Below are 17,426 nucleotides of genomic sequence, written 5' to 3' on the forward strand. Positions count from 1 at the left end.
CATGCCTGACGTTGAAGACGTCCGTCAACACACGCGAGCAGGAGTTTGATTGGCTCCCAGGAGTGACGTCAGGCTGGACGGGCTGAGATGACCGCACCACTTCCTTTCTGAGTCTACAAAATAAAAGCATGACAGATCATCCTTGGTGCCAACATCACATGATCAAAATAATCCCACATGCATTATCTGAAGACATTAATAACGATCTGAAATTAGACTTTAAATGGAAGAAAATTTGTTAATTAAAGGTCCAGTGTTTGGAATTTAGAGACATCTAACTTAACTACGGTTATGAAAACAAAAACAGGTGATTACAAACTCATAGAAACATAGTTGTGAGTGATAAACTGGACCCTTCAAATATTTTTCGAGGCCACTGTTATCTCAGAATTAATAATTTGTTTTTGTTCATTACTGTCACATTTGATTTAGACAAAACGATGACATTTCAGAGCGGAGTTATGGATCATCTCCAGATTCCTGTATAAACAAATGCCACCTTCAAACATGCAGCACTGAAGTGTTGCTTTTCTTCTGCTGCCACCTGGTGTCCAAACTGAATTATAGAACAAAAATTCACATCTGTCCAGACTCATGTGAAGTCAGGACAGTTGTCAATGCTTCACATGCTGCTGCAAAGATGTAACATATTCTAAAACATGGATGCTTCCCACACAGAAGATCTCTACAATCAGCACAATTTCAAGATCAGAGTAACCAATTCAATTGTCTCCCCTTCTGTTCCTGAGATATGACGTTAAAACATGATGATGTCACTGTCAAGCTGACCTTTGACCTTTTGACCTTCATTATTTTATCCTGTTTTTATCCTTTAGAAGATATTTGTGCGGAATTTTGTTATAATTGGGTGTGTGAATTCTTGAGTTATGGCCAAAAACATGCTTTGTGAGGTCACAGTGACCTTTGACCACCTAATTCTAATCTGTTCATCACTGAGTCCAAGTGGACGTTTGTGATAAATTTGAAGAAATTCCCTGAAGGTGTTCTTGAGATGTCGTGCTCATGAGAATGGGACACACGTACAAACAGACAGGCCAACATTAATATAAACAGACGGATGTACATACCTCGGAAAAGATGGACGGACAACCTGAGAACATAATGGCTCTGGCGACAGTTATCGCAGCACGGCACCATCTTAATGTCAAGTTTTTTGTTCATGAAATTAGAGCTCGTAAAACAACATAGATCCTAAATATTTAATTCTCTCACGCTGCCCATTAACAGTCTCACGTCTTCGAATGTTTTCATCGCTGTGTTGTTAAACTGGTTTGAAAATCTTGAACGGTGATTTTTAAAAACCTTTAAAAACAACTGTCGGTTCAGTGAAATCTCTGCAGAGGTCCAGATTCAGTTTGTAGTCATAATTTATTCATATATTTTCAGTCTTTAAAACAATTATCAGCTGTAATCATGATCTCATTTATACATGTACAGTCTCTCAGATGTCAGAATGCACACACACCAACAGTTGGAGGTCTTCGGGTCTGAAGTCTCCATGTCTTTCATCGACAGAGAAAAGTTCAGTCTCCAGAGTTCTGACAGTTTTTGTTCCTCAGTTCAGGTGAAATGTAGAAAAACTCATCCAGCGAACTCTTTTCTCAGAAAGGTTTCACCTCGACACCTTCAAATGTGTATCAGCCACCGAGAAGGAATTTATAGATTCTGATACTTTAAACTTGTTTCAGGACTTTTCAATGACTGTGAAGCTGCATTGAAGAATTCCAGGTTTTCCAGGATGAGTGAACACCTGGTTTATTCTGTTACAGAGAATTAGGACCACTGTTAGAAAAAATAAATGTGATATTTTGAGAATTAAGGTAAAATATTTAGGGGGAAAATGCAACTTTTTAAAAGAAAAAAAAATCTGCAAAATGTCTTCTTTTTCTCAGGCTACACTGAGTGAATACATGAATCCTGAAGCTGCTTTTATGTGAAACCTCAGATGACACCCTGCTCCCATCTCGTATTAAATTAAATCAGGACGCTGACTTTTCTATTGAAGAATATTACACATCTTTCTTCAAATATTTTAACTTTATTCTCAGAATAAAATCTAGAATATTTTGTTTACAACCTTTACAGTGGACCCTCAAACTCTGAGACACTGAAAACAACAAGACCTACATTGAAGCTTTTTTCTTGATTTAATAAAAAAAAAAATCTGGTTGTTGTTTGGTTTAAGTCTTTTTTGGGGGGCAATGCATTTCACATTCACATTCACATGGTTTCCGTGACCCTCCCTGTGTGTACGGATCAGTTGTAGCTGTATCCGGGCAGAGGGAGCTTCTGACCCTCCTTGGCCTCGAAGAAGGTGTAGGACAGGGTGATGGTGTCCACTCGGGCCATCCGGGGGTCTTCGTCAAACTCCGGGTCGATGTAGAAGAAGACGGGCATGTCCACCTCCTCGTGAGGGTTCAGTCGCTGCTCCTCGAAGCAGAAACACTGCAGAGGGACGACCACAGAAATATTAGTTGTGATGTATTCAGACAATCTGGATCCTCTTTTAAATGTTTTTATTGTGAAAAATCACTTTCAAAGATAATAAAACCGTTCTGTCAGGCTGCTTTTTTTACATAAACACACAGAATGTTAAAGACGTAGAAGGAACACACTTAAAGGTCCAGTGCCTCAGATTTAGGGGGATTTAGTGACACTGAGCAGTGAGGACTGCTGATTGCAACCAGCTATAACTTCTCCCAGTTACAATTCCTTCAGTGTTCATTGTTACAGAGGTTTTTACCGGGAGCTGAATTATCCACAGAGGTTTCTTTCTCTCCAAAAAATAAACAAAAAATAGCGGTTTAAACCGGTAAAAACAATTAATAAAGCAGTTACATGTTGCAAAAATTAGTGTTTTTCTGACTGCGAACTACAGTAGAGATGCAAAAACACAAATGTCCCAATCTAGAGTTACTGTTTGGTTTGTCTGTTCTGGGCTACTGTAGAAACATGGTGGTGCTATATGGCGACCTCTGCAGACAACGACTCATTTTAAGGTAACAAAAACACTACAAATAAAGATAAAAATAACAATGATAATATTAGTATGACGTTACACTACCTGGATCTTGTTGAAGTACTGTCCGGCCTCGAAGGGCACCACGTTGTAGGTGGAGATGCCGATGATGGGTTTATTTGTGGGGTTCTTTGCTCTGTAGAAAGCGAGCGCCGTCTCACCTGGAACCACCTGCACAACAAACACATTAAAGTTTCTGATTAATCTCAGAAAGGTCATCCACAGGTCATCGTCATGCAGCCAGACTTTGAATTTATTTCAGTCTTCAACCAATAATGGAAAGAATAAGGCAAGAAACATATCACATGAAACAAGATCAACATTCAGCATAAAAATAAACTAACTGCCGTCAGATTTGCTTTAAATAAGAAATAAAAGACTTCTGAGGAAACATTTGTTAAGTGACAGGTTGGAGAGACTTAAGATGTGTCGCCTTCACATTCTCACACACAGAGTTTTCACGAGACTTGCTGTACAATAATCTGATTTCTATTGATAAGGAGTGTTGGTGTTGAGGAGGAACCAGATCTTACGTAGATCTCTGTCTGCTGCGGTCTGAAGTTCCACTGCATGCTGGCGTGTGTGTCTGCGTTGAAGGTGATCTTAAGGACCCGCTCCTTCACCGGCTTCATCGTCTCCACCTGATCTGCGTCATGTCCGGCCACCGCCATGCCGCCGAGCCCCGAGGCCTGACAGACAAAACAGAAAGGTCACACATGCAGGTGCTGAGCTTGAGCACATCAGGGACAGGAAGTGTCTCCTCACCTGGCAGTAGAGCCTGTAGAGCGGCACTGCAGCGTACGACAGGCCGATCATCCCCACCCCTGCAGCGGCGATGTACGTCAGCACTGTCTTGTTCCTGGTTTTCCAATCCTCCTCCTGGCTCCTGGACTTCCTTCCTCGGCTCTTGGTGCCTCGGCTCTGTGTGTGGAGGCGCAGGGGGAGCCTCCGTCGCAGGAAGTGCTCAGCCTGAGAGTGCAGTGTCCGAGAGGCGTCGCAGCGCACACATCGTGTTAACAGGACCTGAGAGGCCTGAGAGCAGCGGAGGGACGGGCGCAGAAGAAGGGGGAGCAGCATGGCTGGTACCTGCAGTTAGTCCACACCTGAGGTTGGGTCGGTGGGGTGAACTCACCTGATGGAGGACAAACAGCGGCAGTCATATATATATATATATATATATATATATATATATATATATTATCATTTAGTCTATTAAATATTAGAAACGCTCACATTTGAAATAAATAAATCCAACCAATACTCCTCCAGAAGGTGAGAACACAAACCAAAGTCCAGTCAAAAAAAGCTGGATTTTGATGCCACCTTACTTGCTAACCAAACTCCATTCAAAAAAGGTTTAATTTCAGTGCCAGGTTGCCAACTAACATGACATATGCCTGTTTTAATAGGACTAAATACTAACCCCAACTTAATAAAAGTCACTCTATGATATGAGTCAGTCTCTAAGCACCAACTTTTCTATGTGGATTGAGCCAGAAATATGATTACCCTATCTGTGGCGGTCAGTAGAAACCAAGTGCTTGCTAAAACTGACATTTTAATCATTTAGGTTGGTCCCATGTTTGCCGAATACACCAGCGAACACCGACCATCCTCATAATGTATCCCGTTGTATTGTAGTTTACATATCTGTCTGTGAAATCCCATAAAAGTCTTAAATTGTCATGTTTTTGAACGAGGTTCGTGAGTTAGTTTAACCGCAGTAAAGCAAGGTGATACAACTGTTATAAGCCAAAGTGAAATTAAAGGTTCTATTTCGCTTTAATTATACTGAATGAACAGGTTGTTTGTCTGAAATATTTATTTTAAATTCGCTTTTGTAACAGAAGGAGGGACCAGTAAATGTCTCTGACCTGCAGTGTCCAGGAGTCACCGGCGTATTAGCTTAGCTTAGCCACCATGCTAACAAAACTACTAGTTTGGTTGAAAACACGTTTAATTTATATATAAATATAATACATATAAATATTTAAAATAATGTTTCGCACGCTGTTACCTTTGAGGAGGAACTCCGCTGTCATTCACCGCTGAACAGAAACATGTTACCAAACATCTTAGACGGAAACACACACCGGAAACATAGAGTGCAACACAGAATTAGCTCCTCTATTAGATGCGGGCACAAAGGTTCCGCCCACACACAGGTCATATGGTGTTTATTAATAATACGGTGATTATAATGTGTTGACAAACTTGATTAAGAGTTGTCAATTTCAATTCAGTTCAGTTCATAATTTAACATAATTATTTTCAGTTATATTTTAGTGATATAATATAATTATTTACACTAATATTTCTGCAGCTTATTTTCGGTATATTTTCAGCTCTATTTTAGTAATTTAATATACTAATTTCAGTTATATGCAAGCAGTTTATCTGGTATATTTTAATTGATATTGTAATAATTTAATACCATTATTTTATTTAATAGTTCTGCAGTATAATCTGCATATTTTCAGTAATATCATATAATAATTTACTATAATTAATTTCAGTAAAAAGTAATACTGGTTTGTCCAGTATATTTTCTGTAAGATTTTAATTAATCAATACAGTTATTTTATGTAATGTTTCAGCAATCTAACTTACGTATTTTCAGCAATATTTTATCAATTTAACATAATTGTGTTACATAAAACTTTAGCAGTTTAACTGGTATATTTTAGGTAATTCTTTTTAATAATTTGAAATATTTATTTTCAATAATATATTAATAATTTGTTGTTATCATTTTAGCAGTATTTTAATAATTTCATTGTTTAAAGTAATGCTTTAGGTTCAGGTTCAGGTTCAGGTTAATTTATTTATACCCGTAGCTAGATTAGTTTTGCAGAAAGATGATGACATCCACTCAGCAGACAAATGACAAAACAATGTAACATGAAACACAGTGAAAACAGACTGAGAAATAAAAATAAATAAATGAATAAATTAATTAATTAATTAAAAAAAGAAAAAAATAAATAAATAAAAACAAATAAAATAAAATTAAATAAAAATAAATAATGAAATAAAAACCATACACATTAAATCGTGAGAAAAAATAAAATAAAATAGAATAAAATAAAATAAGATAAAGGTGCTCAAGTTTCCACCAATCATTAATAATTAACTATATAATTTAGTAATATTTTAATACTTTGATATATTTGTTTTCATGGTTTTAATTGTACTTAAGTAAAGGATGTGTAACAGGTTTATACAGAAGTTATGTTACAAATGATATGAATGTGATAATATTGCATAGGTTATTAATGTAATAATGATAATGATATTAAAGTGTATAACATGTTTGTAGAGAGGTTATAAATGTGATAATAATGGATGTGTAACAGATTTATACAGATGTTATAAATGTGATAATAAAGGATGTAAAACAGGTTTATACAGTGTTTATAAATGTGATAATAAAAGATGTAAAACAGGTTTATACAGTGTTTATAAATGTGATAATAAAGAATGTAAAACAGGTTTATAGTGTTTATAAATGTGATAATAAAGGATGTAAAACAGGTTTATACAGTGTTTATAAATGTGATAATAAAGGATGTAAAACAGGTTTATACAGTGTTTATAAATGTGATAATAATGGATGTAAAACAGGTTTATACAGTGTTTATAAATGTGATAATAAAGGATGTAAAACAGGTTTATACAGTGTTTATAAATGTGATAATAAAGGATGTAAAACAGGTTTATACAGTGTTTATAAATGTGATAATAAAGGATGTAAAACAGGTTTATACAGTGTTTATAAATGTGATAATAAAGGATGTAAAACAGGTTTATACAGTGTTTATAAATGTGATAATAAAGGAATAAAACAGGTTTATACAGTGTTTATAAATGTGATAATAAAGGATGTAAAACAGGTTTATACAGATGTTATAAATGTGATAATAAAGGATGTAAAACAGGTTTATACAGTGTTTATAAATGTGATAATAATGGATGTAAAACAGGTTTATACAGTGTTTATAAATGTGATAATAAAGGATGTAAAACAGGTTTATACAGTGTTTATAAATGTGATAATAAAGGATGTAAAACAGGTTTATACAGTGTTTATAAATGTGATAATAAAGGAATAAAACGGGTTTATACAGTGTTTATAAATGTGATAATAATGGATGTAAAACAGGTTTATAGTGTTTATAAATGTGATAATAAAGGATGTAAAACAGGTTTATACAGTGTTTATAAATGTGATAATAAAGGATGTAAAACAGGTTTATACAGTGTTTATAAATGTGATAATAAAGGAATAAAATGGGTTTATACAGTGTTTATAAATGTGATAATAATGGATGTAAAACAGGTTTATAGTGTTTATAAATGTGATAATAAAGGATGTAAAACAGGTTTATACAGTGTTTATAAATGTGATAATAATGGATGTAAAACAGGTTTATACAGTGTTTATAAATGTGATAATAAAGGATGTAAAACAGGTTTTTACAGTGTTTATAAATGTGATAATAAAGGATGTAAAACAGGTTTATACAGTGTTTATAAATGTGATAATAATGGATGTAAAACAGGTTTATACAGTGTTTATAAATGTGATAATAATGGATGTAAAACAGGTTTATACAGTGTTTATAAATGTGATAATAAAGGAATAAAACAGGTTTATACAGTGTTTATAAATGTGATAATAAAGGATGTAAAACAGGTTTATACAGTGTTTATAAATCTGATAATAAAGGATGTAAAACAGGTTTATACAGTGTTTATAAATGTGATAATAATGGATGTAAAACAGGTTTATACAGTGTTTATAAATGTGATAATAAAGGAATAAAACAGGTTTATACAGTGTTTATAAATGTGATAATAAAGGATGTAAAACAGGTTTATACAGTGTTTATAAATCTGATAATAATGGATGTAAAACAGGTTTATACAGTGTTTATAAATGTGATAATAAAGGATGTAAAACAGGTTTATACAGTGTTTATAAATGTGATAATAAAGGAATAAAACAGGTTTATACAGTGTTTATAAATGTGATAATAAAGGAATAAAACAGGTTTATACAGTGTTTATAAATGTGATAATAAAGAATGTAAAACAGGTTTATACAGTGTTTATAAATGTGATAATAAAGGATGTAAAACAGGTTTATACAGTGTTTATAAATGTGATAATAATGGATGTAAAACAGGTTTATACAGTGTTTATAAATGTGATAATAAAGGATGTAAAACAGGTTTTTACAGTGTTTATAAATGTGATAATAAAGGATGTAAAACAGGTTTATACAGTGTTTATAAATGTGATAATAATGGATGTAAAACAGGTTTATACAGTGTTTATAAATGTGATAATAAAGGAATAAAACAGGTTTTTACAGTGTTTATAAATGTGATAATAAAGGATGTAAAACAGGTTTATACAGTGTTTATAAATGTGATAATAAAGGATGTAAAACAGGTTTATACAGTGTTTATAAATGTGATAATAAAGGAATAAAACGGGTTTATACAGTGTTTATAAATGTGATAATAATGGATGTAAAACAGGTTTATACAGTGTTTATAAATGTGATAATAAAGGAATAAAACAGGTTTATACAGTGTTTATAAATGTGATAATAAAGGATGTAAAACAGGTTTATACAGTGTTTATAAATGTGATAATAATGGATGTAAAACAGGTTTATACAGTGTTTATAAATGTGATAATAAAGGAATAAAACAGGTTTTTACAGTGTTTATAAATGTGATAATAAAGGATGTAAAACAGGTTTATACAGTGGTTATAAATGTGATAGTAAATGATCTACGGTGGCCGCGGCAGGTCAAAATCGCTCTCCGTGCTCGTTCCTCGGGGCTGCTGTAGTAATGGAGGGGGTCACAGTCGGCCAGGTATTTGATGCGGAATGCATCCTCAGCAAACGGCCGAGAAAGGTAAGAGCAGCGGCGGCTGAGGGCTCAGCGGGAACCGTAGTTTCCTCCGGACATGTTGTGACATCTTGTTTCCTCTTTCACAGGGGAAGTTTGAGTATCTGGTGAAGTGGAGAGGGTGGTCGTCTAAGTAAGTAAGCTAGCTGCTAGCCACACAGATGCTAACGACACATACACTGAAAAATGGCACCAAACAATGCCGGGCTCTGCCGCGGTGTTTACTCTGCTGCCGGGGGAGTTTATCCACACAATACAAATATAGACAGCAGGTTTATCTTTAACACACTGACCGATAAACACGGAGCCGATACACTGAGCTGCAGCAGCCATTTCTGCTCTCATTATTCCGCTTGTCTGTGCCGTGTCCACACCGAGCAGCTGATGCTAACACCACTATGTGTATATACTGTGTATGGACCAGATGCACCAGTGCAGGCTGCAGGCTCCTCTGGCTCACCTGCATCAGGATCAGACACGGAAAATACAGAAATTGTTTCATGCTCATATACATTAATCCTCCAGTTATTATGGTCACAAACCAGTATGACACCAGTAAACATCATCATCTGTGCAGCTGGGTGCTGCTCAGTGTCACTGGACTCCTGCTGCACACTAAACATGTTCTACTGTGTCATATTAGGACTATAGTTTATATTTTATATTATAATCTGATCAGGTTTATTGGTCGAAGGTTTTCACAAACAAGGAGTTGGTGTTTTCGTGCATAACAGTGAATTAAAATAATAATAATAAATAATTAACAGAAAATAAAAAGCAAGTACTGAGACAGTTAAGGATTGATGATAAAAATATGAAAGATATATTTGATTTTAAAGTGAAGCAAACATGCACAGTATAAATTATAATGTGTGCAATGTACAGAGATGATAATCCCAAAGATGTGCTTTAATTTAACACACTGTGTGACAGATGTGGAGACTTTGTGTTAAATCATTTGTAACAACAGTTATTTTTATCACTGATTACTCTAATGCAGTGGTTCTCAACTGGTCTGTCCTCAGGACCCACATTTTTCCTCAGTCATTAAGTCGTGACCCAAATTTTTGACTCTCCACTCAAATACTATTTCACAGACACTTCCTTGAAATTTTATGACTTTTTTCATGAAATACAGTAGTCTTTTGGCACATATTCATGTCTATTCATCATCTTTGCATTGACTGTTGTATGTAATATACAGACTAACATTTTGAGAATTTCTAGAAAATATTTCTAGGAAAAAAAGTTGTAAAATTACATGAACAAAGTTAAAATTTTTAGAAAAAAGTCGTAAAATTTTTGAAAGAAATCATAAAATTTTGAGAAAAAAGTAAGATTTCAAGGAAAAATCATAAAATTTTGTTAAAAAGTCAAAATATTGAGAAAAAAATCATAAAACTTTGAGACAGAAATCGTAAAACTTTAAGAAAAGGCCATAAAATTTTGAGGAAAAAAGTTACAATATTTCACAAAAGATTTGTGAAGCCGTGACCCAGTCAAAATGACCCTGCGACCCACTTTTGGGTCCCGACCCACCAGTTGAGAACCACTGCTCTAATGATTATTATTATTTTGCTTAATCATAAATGAAATGTCAAAAAAATATAATAAATGCTTTAATGTGTACATTAACCCTCCAGTTATTGTGGTCACAAACCAGTATGACACCAGTTTAGGTTCAGTGTCACTGGAGGTTTTATTTGGACTTCAGATTATATGTTATAATTAGGGCTGAAAATAATTATTTCATTTTCTCTTAGTTTGCCGATTATTTTCTTGATTAATCCTGATTAATGTCAGAAAATGATTGTAAATGCTCATCACGTCTTGTTTTGTCTGAACAACAATCCAGAAATATTCAGTTTGCAGCAACAGAAATCAGATATAAGCAGAATATTTGCACATTAGAGGCTGGAAAATGAGAATGTTTCGAGATTTCTGCTTAAAAAATGACTGAAATCATCAATCATTAACTATAAATAGTTAAACCTCCTTCATCCTGCAGGGTCTGTCATAGTTTACATGTTGCTGAATCAAGCAGAGTTTAAACTCACTGAACTTCACTTTAAAATTAAAATGGATGAAATGACTGTATGCATTTAGTTTCAGTTTCCTCTCACAAACACAAACTGCTGTTTCCAGTTGTTTCTGTCGACTATATGAAGTGATGATATCTCAGTACTTTGGTCTCAGCTTGTTGTGCCGCCCCTCAAATGTCCATAAAAATCACCTGCTGCAGGTCTTAAGTTGTGACACAGAACCCAAACTGAAAAACTAAAAGTATAAAATACAGAGGAGAGGTTTAATTAATCCTGCTGTTCGTCTTTAAAGTTTTTCTGTTGTGTTAAAACAGTTTTCTGATGTTTTCAGGCACAACAGTTGGGAGCCAGAAGAAAATATATTGGACCCGAGGCTGCTGGCAGCTTTCCATAAGAGGTGTGTGTGTGTGTGTGTGTGTGTAAGTAGATTATTTTTATGGGACATTTTGAGATAGTAGCAGGTGTTGTTGAAAGTAAAGAAACAAATATTGATGAAGATTGAAGTGATTTAAAGACAAAAGACACAACATTGAGCTGCAGCTTATTTTTATTATTGTTTAATCTGTCAGTTTTTATAGCGATATATTCCCTTCATCTTTTAGTCTGGTGAAAAACAACAATTTTTAAAGGTGATGTTCTCACGTTAATTTTTTTTCCGACTGACCGACCAAAACATTCACATATATTCAAATAAAACAGAGAAAAGTAACAAATCTCCACAACACTGTTTTTAGTTTTACATAAAATTCTTAGGATAATGTCCGCTCACTGGAAATGTTCCAGCGCTTTCAACCACATCTCATGGCCTTCAGTAAATTAACCTTTAAACCTCAAAATAAACTGAAGCAACAGGACCAATTAGAGGCCGTGCATATGCTGCGTCTTGAGCCGCCTGGAAAACGTGAGGTCGGGTGCAAGGTGCTGCTCTTGTGCCTTTTTCTGTGAGGTGCCCTGAAAAACAGGTGCTCAGGAGCATGTGCGCACAGCGATGGTGTCACGTTGGTGTTTTAGCGTGCCTGCCAGGCCTCTACATTGAAAACAATGGATGTGAGGGTGCAAAAAACATGGCGTGTGTACGGCCCCTTAGCAGTAAGATGTGTTAAATCAGTGGTTCCTAAGTGGTCCATCCACGGGGTCCAGATTTCTAAGTCAGTAGTTTAAGGTCCACACAGTCTGCTGTCTGTTTGTCACTCACTCAGTAACAGGAAACGACGCTTCAAATTAAAAGCTCCGTGCCAGATATTCACTGTACTTCAATGTAAAGTGTGTTTTTTACAAGCTGACATATTCGTATAACAGTCTGTCCACCTGTTTATATGAATCTGCATGTTTGATGTGAAATATTGTGTAAATGTTTCTCAGAGAACAAGAGCGAGAGCTTCTGTTCCAGAAGAAAGGAAAGAGACCGAGAGGACGACCGCGGAAGATTCTGGTAACTCTTCTTTCCTCCAGTGTTTCATGTACAGAAGAAACTTTACTTCAGTTCGAGTCATTTTATTCTTCATCTTTTCAGCAGCCTGCACCGGCAGCCACAAAAGACAGCCGCTCCTCATCCTCCTCTTCCTCTGGCCTTACATCGTCCGCCTCGTCCTCTTCCTCAGAGGATGAAGAGCACACAAAGAAAGCGAAGCCCGGCCCTCGTGTCCACCCCGTCCCCCAGAAGAGGCCTCAGATTGTGCTCGCCAAACCCGACCCTCCCCGAAAGAAGAAGCGTGGGAGGAAGCCGCTCCACCCTGACCTGAGGGCGTTAAGACAAGCAAAGAGCAGACCGCCTCCTCCTCCTTCACCTCCTCCACCTCCTCCTCCACCACGCCACCACCAGGTGCTCAGACAACCCAGGGAGGAGCCTCGACCCGGGGTGAAGAAACCTCTGCAGCCGGCCAGCTTCACTTACACCGGGCTGAGCAGGACCTCCAGAGACGAGGCCGCCTCCGCCTCCCAGACCTCCGCCAGCTCCTTCTCCCAGACAGCCGCCTCCAAACCGGGATCCCTCAGCTGCATCTGGACCAGTCGCTCCATGTCTCCGTCCTCCTCCTACAGCAAAACCAGTCCGTCCCCACAAAGTAAGAACTCTCTGTCCGAGCTGAAGCGCTCCATCTCAGAAACGAGCAGCAGCAGAGGAGACGGGTACAAGGTGTCCGCGCTGAAACAAGGTGGAGGTTCAGGGTCGTTGGGTTTGCACGGCAACTTCGGGGGAGGCCAGACGGCGGTGCAGCGCTCCCCGCTGAACCAGAGGAGGCACGACGGCACTGGGTTGGTTCAACACAAGCAGCAGAACCTCTCCAAAGCGTCATCCTCACCCACGCCTCGAGACAGAGCCAACCAGGCACTCAACCTCCGAGCTCTCAACCTGCAGAGCGTCAGCAAGCTGCCGGCCGGCAGCAGCCTTCAGGGGAACAACGCCGGAGCTGCGTCGTCGAGGTCGAGCTTAAGGAGCGGCAGCGGCATGGTTGTTAAAGGAGGAGTGGGTGGGATCAAAGAGACTCGAACATCAGCCAGTGGGCAGCGGTCTGGACTGGCAGCAGGCGGCGGTGCAGAGCAGGCGAGGTTAAGGGAGGACAGGGGGAAGGAGATGTTAGGAGACACTAAGAAGATGACAGGAAACAGCTCTGCGCGGGGAAACAGCAGCGGGAGGCACGAGGAGAGGAAACACGGGCTCGGCTCTCAGAACCGGAGCCTGAATGAGCTCAGCACCGGCGACTCAGATGAGACCAGCAGCAGCGAATCAGAGCACGACGCCTCGCTGTACCCAAACAACAGCAGGCCCAGCCTCGGCAACGACGCCACGGAGTCCGACACAGAGACAGACTGGCGGCCGGCCCGGAGCCTCCTGGAGCACGTATTCGTCACAGACGTCACGGCCAACTTCATCACGGTGACAGTGAAGGAGTCGCCGACCAGCGTGGGATTCTTCAACTCACGGAATCACTGAAGGACGACTGCAGAGCTGAGCTGAACTGTCCTACAACACTTCCTACAACAGCTCTCAGGGTTCCTACGATCCAGGCGTTCTCGGCTCTTTATACGTTTAGAAATGCACAAAAAAGTCTGGGAGCTTCTTGTGCTGCCGAACAGACGATACAGTTTGTGTGGTTTCAGTAATCCAGTGATGTTACATAAGTAGTAGAAGACAAACACACGGTGGAGAGATCATACTGCATATGAAATCCCTTTTGGTTGTTGAAACAGTGTAGGAACCCTGAAGTTTAGACCCTGTTTGCACCTGATAGTAACACGCAGTCTGTGTCCTGAGAGGGAGGAGTGACAGTCCAAGGATTATTATTCAGTCCTGGAAGTTATTCCTCCACCCATCGTCCTGCAGTCACAGTTTGCAGGGCTGATACTTGTCTTCAAACACCAGCGTCTCAGTTCAATTGTACTGTTTTCTCCAGACATGCAGATCAGCTCTCTGAGATCTCTGCTGCTTCCACCTTCATATAAGGGAGGTAAATGGACTTTAGTTTGTGGTGGTGCACTTAATAATTAATACCTCAAGATCATTTCCTGGAAACAAAGTCCCAGCTGCTTAGATTAACCCACAGACTTGCATCAGAAGCATCTGGCGCAGAGACCTAAATATAAAACTGAGTTTGGTGTGTGGTGGAGCATCTAAAACAAGAGCACAGACCTCCACCAAGGCCAAACGCCCAACCTTGCAGTGTTAATGAAAGTGAAAAATGATTTTTGGAGCCGCTCCAAAATTTAAGGGGTTCCCGTTCTACACCCTTCCACAGTTTCATAAAAATCGGTGCAGTAGTTTTTACGTAACTCTGCTGACAAACAAACAAAAAAAACAAAGCGGAGATAATGAGATTCTTCGTGCTCAGAGAAACCACAGACGTGACTGAGGAGAGTCGGGAGGCATTAAATCGTAACTTTCTTGAATGGAGTTTGGTTTGCTGTGAAGCATCCAGAGCTAAAAACAGACACAAAAGGAATAAAGTCCCAGTTGCTCCGAGAAACCACAGACCTCACTGAGGAGAGTCGAGTGGCATTAAATGGTTTTCTGAATGGAAGCTGGTTTGCGGTTTAGAATTAAAAACTGAAAACAAAAAGATATAAAATCCTCGTTGCTCCGACAAAAACCACAGACCTCACTCTGCACAGTCGGGGGTTAAATCATAACTTTTATGAATGGAGTTTGGTTTGGACAGTAGATCAACAACTTAGTCGTCAGTCAAAGGCCACTTACTCGGTCTTCTGCCTAATCTCGTGGTCTTCATCGGCAGATACAGTTTGCTCCATTGTCATCATGTGAATGCATTTTTGATCATGTGATCACAGGTCATGTGACAGCTCCATCCAGCGATGAAGACCATGACGGTGCAAATGAAAGAAAACAAAAAGCGAGTAAGAGGACTTTGAGTGAAGATGATTCTTTTTTACCTTTCCAATGACCGACGCTGGGTTTTCAGATCAGGTGACGGATCTCCTCTCAGCTCACAGACTGCGTTTTATTAAACGGTGTAGAAACAAGGTTTAAGAACTACAGATGGATGTATGACATCATCACCTCTCCAGTGCCTCAGGTTCCTCCCAGTCTATCGAGCCCACTGCCACCACTCAGCTGCTTGTGACCATTAGTTTGAGTAGGACATGTTGTGCTTTTCGGACCTGTATCCAAACTAAATATGTGGCTTCATCCAGGGCAGCATGTTTAAATTAAATATTCAAAAACATACAAAAAAAAACAACAACAAGTGAAGTCCGTCTGTGATTGGTTCATCTTCATCCACACACACACACACACCCGTCAGGTTTCTGTCCTCGTCTTTCAGTTCTCTTCGGACCAAAGCTGTTATTGAATGTGAATGATCTTGTTTATTGATTTGTATTATTGACAGTATTCCTTGCACTACGCACAGTATCAATGTAAGCTGACATCCCATTATCACTTCTATTTACCAATTTTATACCATTTTAATACATTGGCTGTCACAGTGTCTTTTGGAGTTGAAATATGTGTTAATTTATATTTGTAAATATGTTTTGTTTTTTCATGTGATGACCGATATCTATCTGGTGCTCATATTGGCTGACTAGCTTCAGATTCTTGTAGCCTGTGTGCCTCTCTGCCATTTTCAAGGTATTTGAAATAAACCGTAAGTACCTAAAGAACTAAACTGTTTCAGGCTGTGACTGCGCTTCACATCTTCACCAGCAGGTGTCTCGGTTGGACTGTTTGTAGTGACTCCACCTGTGTGTCCAGGTAGAAGAAGAAGAATCTGACCTGATCAGCTCCACTTTCGGTCTGTTTGTAAAATCCAGGAGATAATCTGGGTTTTTGTAATTTATACTTTTGTTGAATCACCTATCACAAACACTATTTACTCATTTTGTTGTTGAGACAAACCACAAACGGAACAATAAACTGAGCAAACAGATTAATAATCTACTGTATGTGCAGGTGGATTATATATTCCCAGCAAAAGAATGGACTAATAATCTGCGTGCACAAATGATTTAATAAACCCAGCAAACTAATGGACTGAATAATTTGTGTGAACAAACAACTAAATGCAACAATTGAATGAACTCAGCGTGAGAACGGATTAATAATCTGCTTTAAAAACAATTTTATAAATCCAGTGAAAGAAAGGATTATTGATCTGTGTGTGGAATTTAATGAAGTCAAAGAAAGAACAGATTAATAATCTGTGTAAATGGTTAAAAATTAAACCCAATGGATTAATAAACTGTTTGAATTAAAGATGAAGATTTACTTAACCCAGTGAAGAACAGATTAATAATCTGTGCATATGAAAAACTTGAAAACCAACCAAACAAACAATTAATAATCTGTGTATGAACACTGTGGATACAAACGATTAAATGAACCCACCATAAAACTGGATTAAACGATTTAGAAAACAGGAAAATAAATAAAGTGAACTGAGAGATCGATGAACCGACTGATTGATCAGGTTAATGAGTGAATGAATGTAATAATAAACACAATGAATGGATTAATAATCTACACGACTCGTGAACTGTGTAAACAAACAGCTCACTAAACTGAGAAGGAATGAAGTAGTGAACTGAGTGAATGGATTAATAACCCCGGTGAACACACTGATCAGATGTGAATTAATTAGTCATGTAAAATCATTAATTAAATGTGCAAATGAATTCATAAACTGAGCTTAACTTAAATGAGGAAACAGACTGATAAATGAACACATTAATAAACAGTGAATGGATTAATAAATCCATCTGTGTGACAAAAAGTGAAACATACATTTTGTCAGGTAACGTTCACCAGTCGAATAATTCAGTGAGAAGATAAAATTAACAAACAGTTAATAAACCATTTAAATAAACAGATAAACCGTGTAAATGATTGATTAATAAATAATTAAATAATTAATGCATTAATAATAATAATTCCTGTGAACACACAGATTAATAAACATATTT

At 37.8% G+C, this 17,426-nt stretch overlaps 2 protein-coding genes across 3 annotated transcripts; one reads left to right on the forward strand and one right to left on the reverse strand.

Annotated features, from left to right (window-relative positions):
- Positions 1–1,370: 1,370 nt before the first annotated feature.
- On the reverse strand, positions 1,371–5,195 carry cox11 (cytochrome c oxidase assembly homolog 11 (yeast)). The gene is made up of 5 exons (XM_033610711.2): positions 5,058–5,195; positions 3,806–4,172; positions 3,574–3,729; positions 3,086–3,211; positions 1,371–2,466 (listed from the first exon to the last, which is right to left on the reverse strand). Exons 2-5 carry the CDS (start codon positions 4,115–4,117, stop codon positions 2,278–2,280), a joined length of 783 nt encoding a protein of 260 aa, XP_033466602.2. The 5' UTR covers positions 4,118–4,172; positions 5,058–5,195; the 3' UTR covers positions 1,371–2,277.
- A 3,694-nt stretch (positions 5,196–8,889) lies between these two features.
- On the forward strand, positions 8,890–16,132 carry LOC117246623 (chromobox protein homolog 2-like). Of its 2 annotated transcripts, none has more exons than XM_033610484.2 (5): positions 8,890–8,973; positions 9,057–9,100; positions 11,341–11,406; positions 12,372–12,441; positions 12,523–16,132. In XM_033610484.2, the coding sequence occupies exons 1-5, from the start codon at positions 8,908–8,910 to the stop codon at positions 13,939–13,941; spliced, it is 1,665 nt and encodes a 554-aa protein (XP_033466375.1). In that variant the 5' UTR covers positions 8,890–8,907; the 3' UTR covers positions 13,942–16,132. The 2 variants fall into 2 exon arrangements, with proteins under 2 accessions (XP_033466375.1, XP_033466376.1); XM_033610485.2 differs by having other exon boundaries at positions 12,526–16,132.
- Positions 16,133–17,426: the final 1,294 nt, after the last annotated feature.

This window comes from Epinephelus lanceolatus, chromosome 21 (assembly GCF_041903045.1).
Source record: "Epinephelus lanceolatus isolate andai-2023 chromosome 21, ASM4190304v1, whole genome shotgun sequence".
NCBI classification, from domain to species: domain Eukaryota; kingdom Metazoa; phylum Chordata; class Actinopteri; order Perciformes; family Serranidae; genus Epinephelus; species Epinephelus lanceolatus.